General features: G+C 35.1%; 1 protein-coding gene across 1 annotated transcript in view; it reads right to left on the reverse strand.

Moving 5' to 3' along the window:
* Positions 1-2873: 2873 nt before the first annotated feature.
* The window catches only part of GABRG1 (gamma-aminobutyric acid type A receptor subunit gamma1), a 47977-nt gene continuing 29166 nt past the window's right edge, over positions 2874-21684 (reverse strand). The window contains exons 4-9 of the mRNA XM_042812012.1: positions 11720-11940; positions 9506-9588; positions 8162-8299; positions 7913-8065; positions 5583-5794; positions 2874-3152 (exon numbers count right to left, since the gene is read on the reverse strand). Of these exons, the coding sequence (XP_042667946.1) occupies positions 2874-3152; positions 5583-5794; positions 7913-8065; positions 8162-8299; positions 9506-9588; positions 11720-11940 (1086 nt within the window). The remainder of the gene's footprint in view (positions 3153-5582; positions 5795-7912; positions 8066-8161; positions 8300-9505; positions 9589-11719; positions 11941-21684) is intronic.

Raw genomic sequence — 21684 nt, forward strand, 5'->3', positions numbered from 1 at the left:
GACCCAAATATTGTAACCCCAGTTATCAGTAAATGAAATTTTATTCAAGTAGGTTTGGAAAATGGTCACAGCATCCAAGCCCAAGTAACCACAGTCTCTGTTTCTTGCTTTTTTTTTTTTTTTTTTTTTTTTTTAATCACTTTGATTTCTTGGAATTAAGTGTTTACATGCAGACTACAAAGAAAACACATAGGACTAAATCAGCACATTTATTACATGCCAAGTTACAGTTCACTGCATTCCCATTTCAATTTGCACTCACAATACTATGGGAAACTGAAATGATATCATCAGAAACAAATGAAATACAAAGAAAAGTTTATCAACAGACAGAAGCAAGTGTATCCCTAAACTAAACAGCCATAACATTCAATAGCTTTAATACTCTATTACATTGTTTCATAGAAATTAGTGATGAAAGACTTCTTATCCATCCCTTGCCAATTCAGGATGTTTTCTGTTTTCCAGTTAAATCATTGGAGGCTGATTGGCAACTGACAACCAGATGAATAGAAAGAACTAACTGGATGTGCTGTGAAATTTGTATTTCCCTTGTAAAGTGCCAAGCTCTTTCAAATTCCCTTTGTTTAAAGGTGAATTAATGAAAGTCAGGAGCTCAAAAAAATTGGATCCTGTATTGTGTAGCAAGTAGATTGACTTTCAAGTACACATTCAACATACTGCTACTGAAGCCACCTTCATCTTTACTACAGAGGAACGTGTTTAGTGTGCTGACAAAAAGCATCACACTGCACTATTATATGCACTGGCATATTTCCACTGTACTGAACATTTTCTGCGAATGAGACAACAAAGAAACAATAAGTTATTGCATCAGCATTGTTAGTGTTTCTGCACTTCTACCCTCAGTCTAACAGTCAGAAGTTGCTGCTCAGAAAGGTCATACAACAAATGACATCTGCCAAACTCAACAGCAGACATTCAGACTCTCTCAACCACCTTCGTATTTTGTCGTATTTTGTTGAAATAAAGCTTGCATTAAAATGGGATCTTCTCAGTAACACTTGCTTCCAGAATCACTGCAGATAATCTTGCATTCTATATTAAACTTTGGAACTAAACACTGCAGCTACATTTCACATTTGTCATATCTCTTTATGTTTGTGTCAACTAGTATATGATAATACTCTAGTTCTTCTTCAAAAAAAATCAGGAGGGAGCACATTTAACAGAAATAATTTGTGTGTGTGAGTGTATGTGGGGAGGGTGTACTTCTACGTTTCATTTTCTATAATTAACCATTAATCATACATTTATCTCCAGTACCAAACATCTTCATCTACAGCCAAATTCTAATCCCATTAATCCTCTTTAAAGATCTGTAAGGCCTTCTGTGTAATTCTGACTTTTAGTTAATGCATATCTTAATTTTACAGGGATATTTGCAAGCTCACTTGAGACTGGTTTCTTTCTGAGAAAGGAGGAAAGATCACATTTTTCCACAAAAATAGAAATGAGATACTAAATGCTGCAAGCCAGCAATAGTCAACACAGAGAAGTAAATCCAGAAAGACTACTGCTACCAAAATATTCCTATCGAAGCAAACAGAAACTCTCATCACAGACTGGAGAAACAATTCTATGTTTTTGAGGGGATATATCCCATCATGGAGGAAGATCTGCAATGCATAAGAATTATTACATCGTCCCTGTAAAAGGGCTTTTCCTTTAGAAATATACTTTTTTTTTTTTTTTTTTTTCCCCTGATGGAATTGTATATATCAAGGAGGTAATTATACAGCAATCCAGAACACAGTATCAGTAAATCTGACTTGACTTGGCTCAGTGAGTAACATAAGCAGTAACGAGCAGAAGATACAGAACTGTACTGTATGCAAAGCATACCAGGTCACACATTCTACCCTTAGGGATGGAGATTTAGCACACTGATTTTTAACACAAACACTATAGCACTGTCAAAGAATTCTTCCTAATTCTGATGATACAAAGTCTGTTGAGCATAATTCCTTCTCTGCCCCTGAGTATGAATTAGACAAGGAGAGGGAAATGGAGAGGATGTGAAAAGATTATCAGAATGACCATAATCAATTATCCAACATTTGGCTTCCATGAAATTAGAGCAATGGCAAATAGGTAGGAATTTTTAAAGTTGTAGCCCTCTTGGAGAACTTTGAGAAACACACCACATTGATATAACAGCAGATGGAGCATAGACATAAATGTAATCAAAGGCTGAAAACCAAAAGCCTACATCAGTAGTCAGGATAAGACAAGCTCAGAATTATCTCTGTGGGCTTTTTGGTGATAAAACCATTTGTTGCTCTCATCTCTGCACTTTGTGTAAATATGAATGAGATTAACTATGATATCATTCTTTTTAACATACTGCAGAGAGTAGATGGCTAGTTGAGAAATAGAAGTGCTTTAACTTTTATCAGCTATTTAAAAATCAAGAATTAATAAAAATTATCATCTTATAGATGAAGCGGATGAGAATAACTAATCCCATTTTATTAAGGCTTTCTTTGCTAATCTGTAAGAGATGCTACAAAATTCATCACTATTGTCATTTAGAATTAAAATTTAAAGATTATGTAGAACTGTCCGGTTCAACGACTTAGTCTCTCATCTGTGTATTTTGTTAGACCCAGACAAAAACAGTTGTGTATGCAGATAAGTTAAATTTTAAGAGTTAATTTTTCACTTTTCTTGTCAAAATACTGATATCATTTCTATTGTTGATCACACGAGGGAGATTATATCAACATCTTGTTTCGAATTTTAAAAATATCTAATTTTAGTAATTTTGGATCAGATCTAAACTTTGACCATTCTCTGAAAAACATTAATGTCTGTTCAGTTTTTTTCTGAGTTTGTCTAGCCAGTAAAATTTATAAATAAAGATACCCAATCCAATAAACGAGATTAAACAGTGCAAAGGCAGTTGGAAAGAAGATTCGAGAATAGGAGTCAATTTTTGCAATACGAATGTGTATTCTTCCTTCTCTCCAAGATCCTGTGCGGCAGTCTTCAAAACAACAAAAGAAGCTAGCACAGTCTTTCCCTTCTAGGCACTCATATCCATAATCATCATCACGTTCAGGGAGATGATTAATGTTATTAATTGAAATTAATGTTGATCCAGGTCGAACAGCAATTGCAGATGGTTTCTTAAGAAAAAAAAAAAAAAAAAGAAAAACGTGTTTTTGTTTTACCCTCAAATTAAATAATTCCATACAATTCCACAGCAAGGACCGATGCAAGCAGATTCTTCAGTACAATATACAGAAATTCAAACGTTAGAGGAAAACAACATGGGGAGTTTTGCAAATTATGAACTAGTCTATGCAATTAGCTCATGAGGGCAATAGATCATGAATGCTTTTCACCTGCCATGGTGAAAACTGGGTTGTGCTGGGCATTGGGAATACTGGATAATTAGTAATACAGACAGGGTTAGATGATCCCATCTACATGACACAAAAGAACATTTTGAAGTAAGTTAAAGCTTGACAACTGGGTCATAAGCAAGCACTTAGGAAGGATATAATCATCACTACCAAGGGAATGATAGCTTTCCCATCACCTGGAATCTTTAGTATCGGACTGGATGTTTTTCTAGAAAATAAAATTTCTCTAAGGCAAGCTTGTGGTATTAGAACAAAATCTCTGGTGAAGTTTTAGAGTCTGATCCACAGCCTCTACACAGATCTAACTCTCTGATGGTAAATCCCTAAACAATATGCCCAGCCCATACATAAATACATAAAAGACCGTAGGAGAATGCCATGAAAGTCAGTAAAACTGATTGTTTTAGCTCTTAATTCTTGCTTCTACTTTCCATGTGTGTAACTCAACCCTCCTGATATTCAGTTCAAATTGTTTGAAATAGGTGTTAGCATTCATAAATAATTTTCACAGAAATATTTCGGGTGTGTTATTGCCTAGTACTTAAACTACTTCCTTTCACCTTTCTCATGACTCTTTGTCCTCCCTTTTCCCGCACTATCACTGCCCATCTTTCCGCCTTTTATTATTTTTTTCCATGTGGATCTTCATACATCATCCTTGCTTTCTCAAGTATTCAAAAAAAACATTCTCTGTTTCCTTATTTATCCCTGTTTTAACTTATAAAGCCCAGAGCCTTTTTAGACTACTCTATTATCCTCTTGTACTCTCATTCTTTCAGTCCCTTTCTACCTTTGGCATCTTTTCTAAAATTTTCAGACTTAAGTATAGTAGTTACATTAATATTACTCCTACATTTTCTTCTCTCTTTTCTTGAATCTCCATATTTTGCCATATAATGAATAAAAACATTTAGGAATGATGCAGTCAGAGGAAGTAAGTTTACAGTGAAACAGTTAACAACTCTGGCTACTGAAGTGTAGAAAAGAATTTCTCATATAATTATACATGATAGACAAAGTAAGAAAAATATATAAAAAGCAAGAAGCCACACCATTTCAATCCTTGTGATATTTTAGGGACCAATTGTCTCACTTCCAGGGAATTACTTGGACCAGTACGGAGATCTCTAGTAAAGGAATAACTTCATTCCTGTGGGGAAATTTTACCACCAAGTCTTGAGGAGATGGTGTTACAGGTGTGCAGTTTCCACCACACTTTTTAATAGTCTAAATTCCTTTAATAAGTATTTTTACCAGAGGAAAATTCACACACTGCTGTTTCAACACTTTTTAGACATGATGACCTAGGGAGCTAATTATCATCCTAAAGGGCCTCATTATTCTTTTCAGTCATGATAAAATACTGATAATACTAATAGCTGCTATATTTGAGACATTACAAGCAGGTCTTGTTTTTACAGAACACAAAATTTCAGATGAAATTTGTTTTGAACTTACAAACTCATTGCTTTTAAGTAGATATATAAGGAAAGATGCCTATTTGTTATTTCATTTCATCTTCTGCTTGATTGTATACAGGCAACATTCATCCCTCACCCAAGAAAGTCAACTAATATGATTTAGCTATACAACATCTTAGTTGATGAAATGATCTGGAAAAAGGGCTTTACAGCATTGGTCCTTCCTCTTATTCTTTCCCGAAGAAGATTACAATCAAGCCTCTAGTTTTCTAATGAAAAACCTATTTAATGCCTTTTCCTAAATGCTTTAATAATGTAAATATGAATTTTAAATATTCATGCTGACAGATTCTTCAGAAATTCCAATATTCTTACTACATGAAGAGAAAATCTCTTAAATGGAATACTTATTTCTAGGATTTGTGAGGATTCATACCATACAAATTTCAAATTGTAAAAGAAGGAGGATCATTTTACTAGAAAAAAACATTAGAGTAAATGAACAATAAAGATTTTTCAAAAACATTAAGCCCAGATAGAATGGCCTCTACTGGCACATGCTCCACAGACAGCTCAAGAAGCACCAAGGGCTTGGGAACAGCATGAAAAATTATTTTTAAAGACTCTCTAAATTAGGCTCATATATTTTAATTCACTTATGATCCAAAAATTTTGTTAGTTAACAGTCTTACAGAAAGTGAATATAAACTCCCAACCAATAAAGAACAAATTGCATGTTTCTGGTTCTTAATCATTTGACTAAACTTACTGATGGCTTAGGTTTTGCCTTCTTATCTTTTCCTTTGTCCACTTTTCTGTTGCTAGTAAAGTAATGCAAGGTGCCATATTCCATCAAGGCAGCAAACACAAAAATGAAACAAACAGAGACAAAGAGATCCATTGCTGTCACATAGGAGACTTTTGGAAGTGACTTCCTGGCAATTGTGCTCAATGTTGTCATGGTCAGCACCGTTGTAATACCTATTTAATAAAGAAAGTAAGAGAGACAGAAGGGAAAAAGGAGAGTATATTAGTAATTCAAACATATTGTCACACACAAAAAAAAATCCTCAAGTTAGTCAATAGCTCATTCATAAGGCATACAAGAACTGAGGCACAACAGAATTCACCTTAGATCACATCCAGACACCTGTGCTATTGCAAGAAGCCATCCCTATGGATCTAGAAGCCACTGTTGGACCATACAGAAGGTGGCTGGTTGTGTAACCCAGCATGGTGTATGTCCCTGGGCTGCTAGCAAGCTTCAGGAAGCTCAAGAAGTGAAGCTCTCCATCATGATATCTTTGTAAACTCCAACAAGGGTTAGGTAGCTACCTACTGTAGGGAGCCTGCTATGCTGCGGGGTTGGACTAGATGGCCTTCAGAGGTTCCTTCCTGCCTTATAATTCTGTGACTGCGACACATTTATTTTAACACTCTAGTTTAAATTCCTTTAATTTTCAGCACACGCTGAAGAAATCAAGACATTGATAAAGTTTTTGTAATTTTATAAAACTTCTATAATAATAACAATAAAAATTTTATAAAAATTTTAAAGAAAGCATACATACAACAAATACAATAGACCAACTGGCACAAATAAACATGTACATTTTATAAACAGATAAAAGACCTCCGGCTCTGAAAGTTTAAAACATATGAAAGCACACAAACAGAAAATGGTTTATTATGTATCGATAATTTTAAAAACTAATTTTAAAAGTATTAGAAAACGGAATAAAGTTCTCAACTCTTTGCTTATGACACGTAGCAGGTCAAAGCAGATGAATTTAATGGCCTTTCTTGTATCATTCTCTAAATTACTAAATATATTTTCAATATTGTGCCTTAAGTAATAGAAAATATTTTCCTGAATTCACAGAAGGGAGAAAACCTCCCAATTATCACAACTTCTAGCTTAACTTAGTGTTGGCTTTCTTCTCTTAACCTCTCAGTCTTTCCCCCAGCCTGTAAAATCACATCTTTTTTGACTGGTAAATTCTTTTTTTCTGCACTAGAAAATCTGTGTGTGAGAATAGTCACCCTATGATCTGCCAAACATCAACTTTCGAGCATTTACACATAAAGAAATCAGAAAACTATCACTACTAATCTGAGAGTTGTTAGTGTGCATCCTATGCCCTTCGCACATCTCTATCTGACACTTCTCCAAGGCAACACATGATTCCCAAGTGGTCAAACATAGGAGGCCAGAGCCACATTAATCAGGTCAGCCAAGTTTGACACTAACACTGAATTATAATCACAGAAGAACTTGCAACATAGGCTTTTACAAGTTACGTGCCTAACTCCTTGAAGTTCAACTTCAGTTGCAAATATTCTTTCCTGTCCCTAAAAGAGCAAATTAATTTACTTCATTATTAAAAAAAAAAAAAAAAGGTACAAACAAAAATCACACTTAAATTTTAAAACAATGGGAACAGAACAAAAACAATACACATCTTCACAGTTTTCCCCTGTGTAGTAGTAACATCCTATGTTCCATAACGCTAAGTGAAATTAAGTCATACTTGACAGACTAAACATTGCCATATTACCACCCCTGGAGATGACAGAAGTATCACATAGAAGAAAAAAATATATATTTACGTAATAGTGAATCCACACGGTTTGGATCACAGAATCCTTAAAGTTGGAAGGGATCTTTAAAAGTCATCTAGTCCAACACCCCTGCAAGGAACAGGGACATCCACAGCTAGATCCGGTTGCCCAGATCCCTGTCCAGCCTGGCCTTGAAATTCTCCATGGATGAGGCATCCACTATATCTCTGGGCAACCTATTCCAATGTCTCACCACTCCCACTGTAAATCTTACCTAAACCTACCCTCTTTAAGCATGAAAATTTTCCCTTTGTCTTATATCACCCCAGAAGCCTAAGATTTCCAGGTTTCTGTTATAAACACTCCCTCCCTTAAATTCTCTTGTGACACCACAGCATGATTCTCCTACTCTTAACCTTGTAACTCAATAGAAAGGACGACTAATGGTCACAATCGTTTAATTCAATTAATCCAGTGCTCACTGCAGATTTGTATTGCTGTTCCGGAACCCTCCAGGGTGACAACAAGCATCCTTACCCAGAGATGTCCTTGCAGGAACTGCATCCTTGTTGATCCAAAATGACACCCATGAAAGAACAACTGTGAGTATACAAGGAATGTACGTCTGGATAGTAAAATATCCCATACGTCTGCTGAGATCAAAGAAGATTGTCATAATAATATAATCACCTATGAATTAAGAAAATAATAATAATCTTGGATTATATCTGTTGTTTTTGTTTCACATAGATAATACATGCCAAAAAGCTTAACACTTTTCCTTACCAGACAGGGTATGAGAAATCTCAGTTGTATTTCGCAGCCCTACAAATGCAAATTGGTACAATCTCCAGTATTTCGGATCTGCCACTTCAACAGAGGTTTTCTTCCATTTGTATTCAATTTCATTTCTGGGATATCCATCTAGAATAAAACAACAAATCAAGACTCCAGCCACAGCAAATTTCAAAGCATATATTGTGATCTCTGAAGTTGTTTGGAAATGAAAAAAAGGCTGTATATAAAGGGAATCGCAGAGCAAGAAAATCTATAATCCACTGTATCCACCTAAAATTTAATAACAAAATAACTAGCCTCAATTTTAAGCCTAACTGTTAAGATCAGCCTAAAGTTTTGTAAACACAATTGCTTAGGAAATATCTGCACAATATTCTGGAATTAAGAATGAAAAAATGACTCAGAGTCACCACTATGCATTAATGCATGAATGCAATATACTTTAGCTTTAAAAGGACACAAAGAGCTTAAAAGTACATGTACTTCCAAGTACACAATATGGTGAAATTCCTATTCCTTGGTATGGATTTTTGTGACCTGTTCAGTAATCCCCCTGGAATTACAGCCTTCTTGATTTTCCTGTGTCTCATATATTGACCCGCATTACCTAGCACAAAAGCAGGAATGAAATCAAGTAAGGCTCACTTGTATTTAATTGAAAGACCTACGAAAGTTCATTTAGCATTCAGGAAGGAAGCACTAAATAAAACATTCATTTAAGAAGATTCACTGAAGTTTGATTTCATTGCCTTTTAGGTTTCACATTTAAGAATAAATTATTTAGCTATGTTCAGTTGGTTTGGGATTCTTTTGCTAGCAAAAACATAATACTCTTAGAACAGTATTTTATTTTTAATATATTAAAAAAATAAGCCTGAAAGTTACGTTTCTTGCTTGCAAAAATACATCCCACTGAAAGGAGAAGGCATGTTTATACTGATTAAGTGTTTACAAGAACAAGTTGAAGAAGGCAGATCTTAATTTTCCTCTTAGTATGACACATGGAACCAATTCAAAGTTGGCAAGTCTGACAGGCATAAAAAATAAAGTTCTTCCAAGGCAATAGATTCCTTTTAACTGGAATGAGGGTTGCATCACGCCCCTTAGCAATACAATTGTTTTTAAAGTTGCAACTAAACGAAATGCATGTAATTCAACTCATTCATTATTGCATTTAATTATGCAATAAATAATGCAATAAATCAAAGCAAAAAACAAATAGATTTTTTCAAGGCTTCAAAAAGTAATTACTTGCTTTCTTGCTGCTGGATTTTAAGGAAATTTAAAGCCTGGTTGTAAAGAGAAAAGAAAACAAAGTGTTGTACCACTTACAGCTTGAAAATTCCAGTGGACAGGAGTGTTCATCCATAGGAAAGTTGTGAAGCTGAAGATAACACTCAGCATTAATTGTCAGTCTAATTAGAAAATAAGAACAAAAGAAATATTAGATTCATGCAGCTAGACACTTCAGACTAGATAATAAACATATGCATAGAAATCAATTTTGCCAATTAATGGATGTTAAGCATATCCAATTGTGTATCTGCAAAAGGCATCCACCATCATCTCCAAAGAACAAAATTATCAAATGCAACCTGATGACTTGTGTCATTTCAATTGCCATATCTGGTCATTTAAAAAATGCCAATTGATGTGGTAATCTCTTAATTTTCTACCACAAAGAGTAAAAGGAGGGGAGACAACACAGCAATAAAATATAGTTTTTTAAATAATGTTTTGGAAAGTCTTATGGCATTTGACATCTTTATATCTGATGGTTATATACACACATATAAATATATATGCATCCACATATATACATAAGTGGAAACACAAGGCCTGCTCTATATTTGTGTAAGAAGAACAATGAAGAACAATCTTCACATTTCTGCTTATTCAATGTCCAATGTCACACAGATTTTTCAAGTAGGTAACATATATTTTAGACACAGTCTAGCACTACTGTAGCATTTAAACAACAGAAAAAAATCAGTGGCAGCTTTTGAAAATACTGTCACAGACTTCCAGTTTCTAAACAAGGTGGATTTTAAGGAAAACTGTAGTTCTTGCCATACACTGGGAAAGAAAAAATCCCCATTTCCAAGTAAGACCCTTGCATCCCTTTGGGGGTGCCCTTCAAATTTTCCAACTGTGATATATACATATATTGTCTTAGTTTTCCATTTTCAATCTTTGGATGGTCAAACCCTTAAAGAAAAAGAAAACAAAGCCTAGCTTTTATTGTAAGTGGTACAACCAGATTTGGAATACCTTCAATGAGTGCAATAGAAAAATCAAGGTCTACCCTCACAATAGACTCAGTAGGCCTACTGAGCTTACTGAACCTACTGAGCAGCTGAACATTAAAGAATCACGATGTCTTCTCCCTCAAGTAACAATGGGGAAAGAATGGTAGTACAGAGGAACCAAAGAACTTGGAGTGCTGTCAAATCCAGTTATTGTTTCTTCCGTCACCAACATACGAACTCAACATTATTCCAATATGAACTCTCAATGTTATTCCACCTTAGGCTGAATTCAGATCATATCTTCATCTATACAGATGTTTGCATGTTGCAGTGTCAAGTGAATATCCAGTTTTGCTGTTTCATTTCCAGCTTACTGCAATTCAAAGCTCAAACTTCAGCACAATAATTCTAAGTTATTCCGTTGAGAAAGCATCACACTGCTCATACAATGCTACTAGTCTGTAGGTAAAAGCAGTGTAAGTAACTAAGTGTAAGTAATTAAAAAGTTGCTACTGTTTGATTTTTGAAAAGGTCAGATATATGTCATCTTTTGCAAATGTTTCTTGTCTATCAGCTTTTAATTTAAGATTTTTTAGATGTGCTTAATGAGAAAAATTGAAAGATTATCCTAAAATGCTTTCTATAGACTATAGCTATTTAAGAACTGTTTAAGTGACTCAGAGATCAGTGCAGATAGCCTAGACGGTATATTTAAAATTAAGCCAAGCATCCATCATTTGCCAAGCAGAATTACTACCAACATGTTTGCTCATGCCTAATTTGGAGGAACAGATTTGTAGATTTTAATCATTTGTAAGAGTAAACATGGGAAGTAGTATATGCAGAACTTGGACCTTAGCTTTAATCAGGCTCTTTTAATATTTGTATTGCTTGAAGCATTCATTTTTACTTAAAAAATATAATTTTGTGAAAATTAGATAATTAACTGCTTAAAATAGAAAGTCTGTGAAACAATTTATGACTCTGGTTTATGATATCTTAGTTACAGAATACAACTCTGTTGGTATTTTTTTCCTTAAACCTTGTTTACACCTAAAAAGCAACTAAAATTTGCTACCCTTTTCAACTGTGTTTATAACCAGTATTCTGGGCAATATATTTCAATAATATTTATTTAATATTTTTGGTTATCATACCATTTTTTTCCATCTTAGCAAACTCTCTACAAACTCCTGTGGTCAACAACAAAGGAAATTTCAGGTACTTGATTCATATTTATTTTTGTGTTCTTATACATATTAGTTCTATCTTTTCTACTTAGTTAATAAGGACCCACCTTAGAGTGTATAATACTCTTCCATCACTCCAGATTCTAAGTAAGCGATTTGGAGTTGTAATCCAGTGGGCATCAGATTTCCTTGAGTTCCGGAAGAAAGTGTCTGGAATCCAAATTTTTCCAACCATATTGCTATTAAGCATAAGGACTTTCATTGAGCTGTTAAATTTCAGACGACTGTCATACCAAGTCTGGGCAAATATGATATCTATGGTGTATTCCTAAAAACAGAGAAACGATATCTATGTACATATTTATCAAAGCCTGCAAAGCCAAGAATTTTCAACTGAGGTATAAATCAAAGGCTATCTCTTCTATTCTCTTTATTATTATTTATATTGCATTCAGCAGCCTGTAGCAGACTAAGGAAACGCACATGTAGCTTTCTGCCTCTATCTCCACTCTCCTGAGACATTCCGTTTAGTCAAAGAAGAGGAGACCTGATAGGATCTTGTAACTTGGCAGCCCTCACACAATACAATCAGACTGAGGGAAATAGACACAGATTTAAGGACAACCTTTCCTCTTCTGAGCTAGGCCAAGTTTCTAGAGACATAGATTTACATCTCTTCAAAAGCAAATAAAATTCATTTCTTATATTTTCCCCCTTGAATTTCACAACATACATCTGTAGATCCTTCAAGAAAGATATAATCATTTTCAACATTTCCCATCTGTATTTTGACAAAAATGAAACACACCCACTGACTAAATTTCAGACTTTGAAAAATTCATGCATATGCAAGAAGTAAATATCACTGCTTGCAGAAATAACTTGACCATCAACCTCATATATTCACCTGCATGCACACAAAAGTATACACAGTCAGAAAGAAAGTCTCCCTAATTCAATTTCACTTCACTTATTAGAGGAAAATTATTTTCTGATACAAAGTCAAATTTCTCAGTATATTTTATGGTCAAAATAGTGGCAAATCAAAGATTTTAATGAGACAGTTAAAGACAAGGCAGTTAAACACTGAAAAACAATATTTCATTGCATCTGCAAAGAATCTAACATTTGTTGCTCAGTATAGGAGCAAAATAAAGGAGTAAAGCAGCAGACTAAACTCCGTAGCATTTGTCTCAGCTCCAGATCATGACTGATGTTAAGAGCAACAGCTGCTCTGCATGGTGACAGATCTCTCCTACTTGGCTGTTGCATGAAACCTCCTATGAGCAACTCAGTATCTCCTCTGAGAGCTCAATCCACAGGGAAAAAAAAAATCACTGAAGGCCAGACTTACACACCTCCTGTTGATTGCTCCCTGTCACCTGTGAGGGGAGAAGAGACAAGGAGGAAGTGCTGGTGTGAGCCAAAGGATGCATTACTAGTTGATGTGGACAATAAAAATGCACACTGCAGATAGCCAATTCTGACTTTCAGTGCAATTAATGTAGATGCAATGAAATTAGAATGCAATGAAAGTAAAACGGTTTGCTGATTGTATTAGTGTTTATTGCTCATTTTATTTTTAAATAGCCATAGTATCCTGCTATATGAGTTATAGATTCCTTTCTCATTTCTGCAAATATTAGCAGCTGTCTCCCAGGTGAAATTTGTGAAATTTCCATCCTTCAGAAGTGCAAAGGCAGATAGACCAGGACTGCTTAAATCTCTCTCCATTTTCTCACTTATCTGGGTGTGGAAAGAAAAGATATGGAATATAATAGATAAGCAAGGGTAAGGTTTGCCTTTGCTCTCTCTTCCACACAAACTATCGTAACTCAGTGACTTGCAAAGAAAAAATAATGGGTGTATAAGGCAAACAGCAATAGGACAAGGGAACAAAAGGACTAATCAAAAATGCATCCTGGAGATGACTTCACTCTAAAACTTTGCTTATTCCTTGACAGACTTTGTCATCAAGAGAAGTTTCTGCAGGTCAAAACAAGTCCTTGATTATTTTATTTGCATAAAAATATCTTCAAGACACCTGTGAAAATCCACAGCCTGTTCATCCTCAACATCCTGCTTTCTGTGTTCATCTGCAGGTTACTACTGGAAAGGAAATTTGCCTTAGTCTTTTGTAAATGAATACATAATACAGTGTGCTAAAGAAGTGCTTTCATAGACTTAAATGAAGCAACATGAACAAAGATTTACTTGTTGCCTTAACAATAAAAAATAGGAAAAAAAAGTCAGTGAGTGAAATCAACAGAAACAACCAAATGTATGATAACAGCAGGCTGTCTGAAGGTACCACTCTAAGCAGCCAATTCACAGTGGCACCACATTGTCTGAGAAAAAGAAATATATCAAAGTGTCATTACAGTCAAATACACCCAGGGCAAGAAAACTCAGGCTGCCACAGAATACCAACAACCCTATTAAATTAAGATAAAAATGGAAGAAGAGCTTGATAATTTTGAATGAGCAAAGCAAAGGAACAGCCCCAGGTGCTTGGATTCTCTTTCCTTTCAGTATTAAATGCGCAAGTTTTTATCAGAACCATGTATTAAAAGAGTTGTTTAAACAACATTTTATAGGAAAAAAAAAAGCACAAAGAAAGCAGGAAATGTTAAAATCCTTCATGAACCATTTTTCTATGCTCAAAAAAAAAAAATAATAATCTGATACATAATAATTCAATATCATAATATTAATAACTAGTCATTTTCAATGCTGAATGCATAAGAATAGGTCCAATTTCTAGCCTCTTATCAGCAGAGAGTGGTCTTCCATTTCTAAGTTGAAAAAGCACGTAGACCCTCTTCCCTCAGAGTTCACCCACTCAAAGGCATAAACCTACTCATTCATCTCACCTGGAAGACTCACAACTTGTGGCTCTCTGATTTCACTCAAGAGCAATTATTCTACTTATAGTATCTACATTGCTGGACATAACTACTTTTTCAGCATACCTGCTTGTCCCATGCTTTGCTGAGACCTTGCTGTCTTTGAGGATCCCTAGTACATCCTTTAGGCAGCATATCTCCTTTGCCTAACTATCTCACACTCTTAGCTCATTTTATCTATACTATCATTCACTCAAGTGAACTTGAGCATAAACATCAAGCATATGCATGTTGTTATCCCATGTAGACATTCAAGACATGAAGATGGGACTCATACTCTTTTCTCAACAAAAGCTCCTTCACAAAGAGGACAGGTGTTATGGGTCCAAACAGACCTTGTACAGCCTTCAAGCACAAGTACACATTACAGGATGATTCGGAAAATGAGGCTTAAGTAAGTCTGTCAGCATGCAGCCGTGGCAGCGTAGATACCTGAGAGCAAAAATCTGAAAAGGGAATAAAGCTGTATACTTTCTGAAGATCAAATTTTGAAATGGACCCAAAGCTTCCAGGTTTCATGGATTTATACAATAAATTTCCTTAAATCTGCAGCTCCTAAAACACAATTCATATTTTCTAATGAGAAGGGAATATGGGCCCTGAAAATTTGTTGAAAATGTGGTAGAAAAATGACTACACTAAGGAAGTATTTTATCTCCAAAACTAGATGAACAAAAGCATTATCTTTGTTTATATGCCATATTAACAACAGCACATCAGAAAATACAATTTTCTTCTTTCTTTCTGAGCAACTGTTTTGCTTCTCTCATTTTCTTAGAAAAATTAAAATTTAACACTTACCACTACTTTTATTAGTCTTATAAAGCTCACCATTCAATGACATTCTCTAACCATAAAAATTGGTTTACTAATCTCTCTTTTAAATGAAACTAATGATAAAACATCCAAGCAGAATAAAATGAAATCAATCTATGGGCGCATTAGTCACAGCCAGAGCAAAATGTATGCTTATTCATATTCAGCCTCACGAGGTTCAATAAACATTGCACATGTTAGCTCATATTTGGCATCTGATTTGATCACTGAAGTCTTTTGCACAGCTGGCATAAAGAGCCCACCTGCCTAATTATTTCCAGATAACTGCAATCCTCCTTCATCTCTGTCCTCTCTAAAAGTTAATAACAAACTCCAAGGCTGGGAATACAGTGACTAATCAGAGAATGCCATTAAGGGAACAGGCAGTGAACAGTCAGTGAATATTGACAAGCAGGTGTATAGTCTGAGAGAAAGAGTTAGAAAGGAAAAGCAATTACATCAAATAGAGCAGGAACAGTTACTGTATGGAATACACCAAATTTCAACTTAATTTCTTGAAAGGATGAGTACAGTAACAGTAACAGTCAAATATTAGATAGGCCACTAGATTTTTGTTTTATTGGAAAGCTGTGAAAGAAAGGGAGGCAGCCATCATTCTATAAGGTTACATCTCAGTGCACCTACAACACTCCAGCTCCAACATAAAATCAAAAGGACGGAAAAATTGCACAAAATAGAAAACCATTTATCTTGGATATTTTGTCTAGCATTCCCACAGCTGATTTGATATTTCACAGCAAAACCGTGAAGTAGGTAGGCTAGTTGTTGCCTGGTTCTTGTTAACTGCAATACATTTGTACAACAGGAAAAAGTGGCCCAGTTTTCTCAGGCTAAACACAAATGCAATGAGTTTCTCCAACACCAAAATCAGAGTTGAAATACTATCCCCCAGCTACAGTTCTATGATATAGATCATTACCAATGAATTGAAGAGGTGAAAAAAAAAAAAAAAAAAGAAAAACATCCTTTTCTTCCTCCTCCTTTGGCCAGAAACCTGCAGTTGCTTCTCCATAAGAGCCAATCCACACCTTAAGTTTCCTGGAATGCAACAGACTAATTCAGAAATTTGTTTCACAGAGAGGCCCTGAATTCATTTCAATTACAAATGCCTTAAGTGCAGTGACTTCATCTTGTTCAGTTACACAAGATCTATAATATTTTCCACATCCTTCCTCATTCTATTCAGTCTTCTAATTTCTAAAAGAGAAATTTAATGAGAGTGAAACAGGGAATTCTGCAGGGGAAAAGAAAAAAAATAAAAAAATAAAAAAAAATGGAAGCTAGAGAAAATATTTTACAAACCATGTTTTTATATTAAGATATGCAATTTAATATCAAAGACTCAGATAACTATGATGGTTAAAAGGTTTAGACAGCGAAGACATTCATAAACAATCACTGGTATCCATATGCCCACCCAAAAGAACAGATTCAAGTAAACTACCAAGCCAATTTATCTTCATCTTGCCAGAAAGCTGCCAACAGGCTCTCATAACCTTTACCTTCTCCCATATCTGACTATCTCTGGACACCAATGTAGTGTCTTTAAGTACTTTACTAAAATACTTAGCTAAACTAAAATATTTAGCTATCTTTGATTTGTGGCTTCTTTTAACAAAAATTCAAAAATGTTTGTTCTACTTGATGGGTTACTTTGAAAGTTCTTAAATTATTATTATTATTTTTTTTTTTTTAGCTTCATTAGACTCAGCCAGGATTTCAGAACTTGATCCCCATAGTTGAGACCAAAGTAAAAATAAAATTTCTTGGTTTAGTAAACAATTTTAGTTTGCTCACTCATGGACCTTACAGTGAGATCGAAAATATCTGACAAATCTCAATTCTGATAAGAACATCTGTATTAAATTAATAATCCTACAGTAGCGAAAGAAGTGGGGGTTGCCAGAAATATGGTGAATATAGCATTTGCTCCCGGAATCTTTTAAGCAGTCAGATTGTTATTGTTGAGCAGAAAATCACACTGAAATATGCCATAAAAGCATATGCACAGGATAAGTAGAAATACAACAAATCATATCCACAGAAGGTGAGGGAGTACAGAGACCTACATAATCATAATACAGAAGAAATCCATTGTTCTTCACACCATAATTTAGCATCTGTGCTTATCTGGTCCTTATTCTGAATGCGAAGTGACAGATGCAAACCACAATATGAATAAAAGGCAAGATTTATTTAAATGCTTTGTAGATTTGAAACAATAATAAAAATCTTGCTAACTAGTAAAAAGATTAGCTAGATAAGTAACTAAAGCACTTCAGCAAAATCTCTGCTGATAAGCTATGATTATGGCTATTTAAAGAGAGCATTAAAAGAGGAAGCAAACATTATACACTCATTTGCACATTGAAAACGATACAAGTAGGAGTGCTTTTTTGTTTTTGTTTTTTGCTTTTTCAATTGAAATTTGAACATTTCTGTCACTGCCATTCATAAACAAATATTTAAGTACAGAGAGAATTAAAACTCAGAAACGAAAAATGAGAAAAAAATACTACTTATATGTTAAAAACACAGGAGTGAATACTTATACGGAGTAGGGTTTTGGCTTTGAGGCTGTCAAGAGTGATTTATCAACTCAATTAACTGTACTTTCTAAATTCTGGGCCTACATCTACCTTCTTGTAACAAGAGAGATTCAAGCAGTCAAAATTAATCCCACACAAAATTTCTGCAACAAAGCTGAGCAGCACTCAAACATACATGGTTTTCTACAGTTTCATCTTACAAACAAGCTGCAAAGTCTCAAAAACAAGGTTTCACCATTCAGTATTGTAGAACAATTACCTGGGTTTGGTTCCCACCTTGCATCTCCTGCAGTGAGTTCCTATGTGAAATAGCACTTCTAAACAGCTTTCTGGTTGCTGAAGCAGTCAGGAATGTTCAAACACCTATGTGCTACAATGAAGATAGAAGAACATGGCAACTACTAAGAACTTCCTCAAAGTGCCTCTTGAACTATTGGCCCCAGGGAAAAGCGCATAACACTTCGTGGGAATAAATCACTGCAAGAGACAATACTCTTGTTCAAGAAAACAAAATCTCACACAGCACTTACTGTATGCCACGGAATAACACATTCTAAAATAGTCCAACAGGAATTGTTTTAAATGCAGATTTTCCAGCAATAACCTGACCAAATTTATATATATATACAATAGAATAAAAAATATATAATTAAAACCAAGATCAGCAGGCAGCAAAGTTACACCCTCTTAGCAGCAAAGGAGCATTGCATTTCCTAGCTGCTATTTTATCTACTCACTCACATATATATCAGCAAAGGAGCAGGACAGTAACTTCTTCCAAAAATGGGTTTACTTCTTTGGTAAAAATCCTAGGGGTCCTGCTGTAGGAAAGGGCATCCAAACATTTCCACCACTTGAGAAAGTGGTCTTCCCAGAACACATATTATGAACAGAAAAATCCTGCTCATGAGATTGCTCAGCTTTTTACAGAGGGTTAGTTTGCATAGAGTCAGCACAGATCCTGGCACTGGCCAGGGCAGTAGCTTTCCTCTAGAGTGCAGTACAGAAGGAAACAATAATATTCTATGTTGTAGGAGCCATTGCCAAGGACTGTTTCTAGATTATATCAATCAGTTCTAACAGTCAAAGCACAACCTTTACCTTTCTTTCCAAAACTGCAAATCTAGGCCAACAGAATCACTCAAAAAATTTGAATACAGCCTCCCACATTTCCATTTGGACAGAAGAATTAGGCATTAATAACAAAGAACAATCAAGCAATGCTCTCCTAAGTATAAGAGGTACAAGACAAATAACTAAATATACCTTCTCTCAGCTACAGACACAAGAGACAACCACAACAGAAGCTGACAGGAAGGGTATGGAGCAGATATTAAGATATCAGAAATAACAATAAACTGTACAGTAGAGTAGCCAGACAGTCTGTGCAGTTGAGAGGGAAAAGCAGGAGAAAAGTACTGACTGGTTTAGCTTTAGTGACAGTTGATGCCTTCCATCTTTTTAGTGAAGATCTGGAAAGACAATGACGGTAAAAACAGCAGGAAATAGAGAACCTAATACCAAAGGGCTGTTAGTAGCACAACGAAAGTTTAAATGTTCGCATTTTGTAGCCTTCATAGAGAGAGAGAAAAGAAAGTTTAAGCAGGAACATGATGAGAAACAGTAAAAAAGCTTTACAGACATTTATAGAAAATGCATTTGAAGTATAAGGGGCAGACTGGGAGAAAGCATAAGGTACACCAAGTTGAAAAGTTGAAAGGATGTGAACAGAAACTGTTGAGATCTCACGTAGGAATTGGCCTCTTAGGGGAGGGAAAAAAAAAAAAAAAAAAATAAGGCTGCGAATAGACTTTCAAGTGTCTTGAAGGAAACAGTCTGTGTGTGAGATCCAGTGTAAGAGAAGCCTGAGGAGGAACATGAGCAAGAGATGATTCAGTAGAAATAGAGGAAAATTTTCTCAGTAGGACATCTATAAGTAGTATCTATAAGTAGTATAACTGGAGCAAGATGGCAACTGCAATCCAAAAATTTATCATCAGAATAATGCAAATGTGGATAAGAGATTCACTACGATAAATGGATTAAGAACAAATAAAAATAAAACCCCTGAAAGCTGCATTACAGTCAGAATTTGCAAGACTATCTGAGACCTTGCTCCAGGCTCTAGGATCCATCACAACATAGAAAAATATTAGATTTCAATGCCACACATAATATCCACAGCAATGGAGAGTGAGGAAGGGTAAAAAAAATGAGAAGATTTTAAGTTGTGATTTAGCCACATTGAGGTATCTAAAGATCTGTTAACAGATGTGAGGTACACAAGGCAGTATTTCAGATGGCACAGAATGAGGCTCGCAGAGTTACAGACAACAGAAAGGCAGCTAAATTTGTATATGTAGGTATCAAGAAGTAGCTGACAGCAGAAAACTAGCATGGAGGATACTCTGCTCAGAAATATTGAAGAAAGAGTTTTAAAAATTACATTCACATCTACAGTGAAATAGATATTTTAGATATATTTTATTTATTTATACTTATTTATATTTATATTCAGATATATTTTAGATATAAAAGTACTGGAAACATAAGAAATCAAAGTGCTTGCTCCCAACACTCTGATCACAGAGAGAAAGGAAAATATTTCAGGCAACATTTTCTAGCCCCAGCCATACACAGCCATCTTAGCACTTCTGCTACTTCCTTTAACAAGTTAGCCTTATGCAAATACAGAACACTGGCATCTGAAATCTCAAATACTTCACAGAGTTATTGCTGTTTATCTGTGAGATCTGAGATTATATAAAATGGATTTCAACCAGTGTATGCTGGTATACTCTAATGAAGTCAAGGGAGTTAATGTAGCTTTTCTCATAGTTTATATTTAAACCATGTCAGCTGTGGCTTAAGTGATACAGTGGATCTACACCAAAAGGTATCTCCTGAAAAACACAAAATTCGAGAATGAGCAACAGAACAAGAAGTCTGCAGCTCAGATTGAATTGCTCCTGAACAGCACACATAAATTAAGGCATATTTTACAGAAATGAGTGCAGATTTTCTGATGCTTTGTGTGGGATCTTAACTACCTATTCTGACTTTGTATCTATGGAGAGTCAACAGGTAAACTGCAGTTGAAATACCTACAAGTACTGAATGCTGTCTAAAGCAACATTTGAAAAGATTGCTCTGCTTTGGTTTGCTTTCAGAAAAGATACTGCAATATTTCTCTGTCATACAAAGGCTGGCTTTTCTCTCATCCCTTGTCATTCCTTTCAAATGATCAGAGAAATTGCAAGTGACATCGGAACTGCTGTGTTGAGCCAGTATGAGCAGGATATTTCTTGTACTTGGCTGATTCTCCTGAAACCAGACGGGATAAGCTTAGAGCTACCTTGCAACAGCAATAGGCAAGCTCACTGCCAGCAGCAGCCAGACTAATCAACCTAAGCTCTTTCCTTTTTTACCATGAAAAGCAGAGAGCACTTATAAAATTTTATTTATGAATTATTACTCAAGTTCCTATAGCTGGCAAAATAAATCATACTAATAGACGTTTTTTAATACTTAAGTATATTTCATAACGAAGAAAAAGCAATATTCAGAATTACTGAAGGAATATTTACTCAGCTGCTATAAAAAAAACAGTCTCCAAACACTCATATAGTTAATGGCTAATTAAATCTGGCTACTTTTAGTGTTGACAGGCACCAGAATTATTAAAATCTATCTTTCCTAATTAAAAAAAAAAAAAAAAAAAAAGAGTGAGTTGGGGAAAAAAAAATGTCAGTAGTGTTCACTCCAAAGAAGATGCCATAC

This window comes from Centrocercus urophasianus, unplaced genomic scaffold, assembly GCF_019232065.1.
Source record: "Centrocercus urophasianus isolate 14NV4802_14NV808 unplaced genomic scaffold, USGS_Curo_1.0 seq_13, whole genome shotgun sequence".
Taxonomy (NCBI): Eukaryota; Metazoa; Chordata; class Aves; order Galliformes; family Phasianidae; genus Centrocercus; species Centrocercus urophasianus.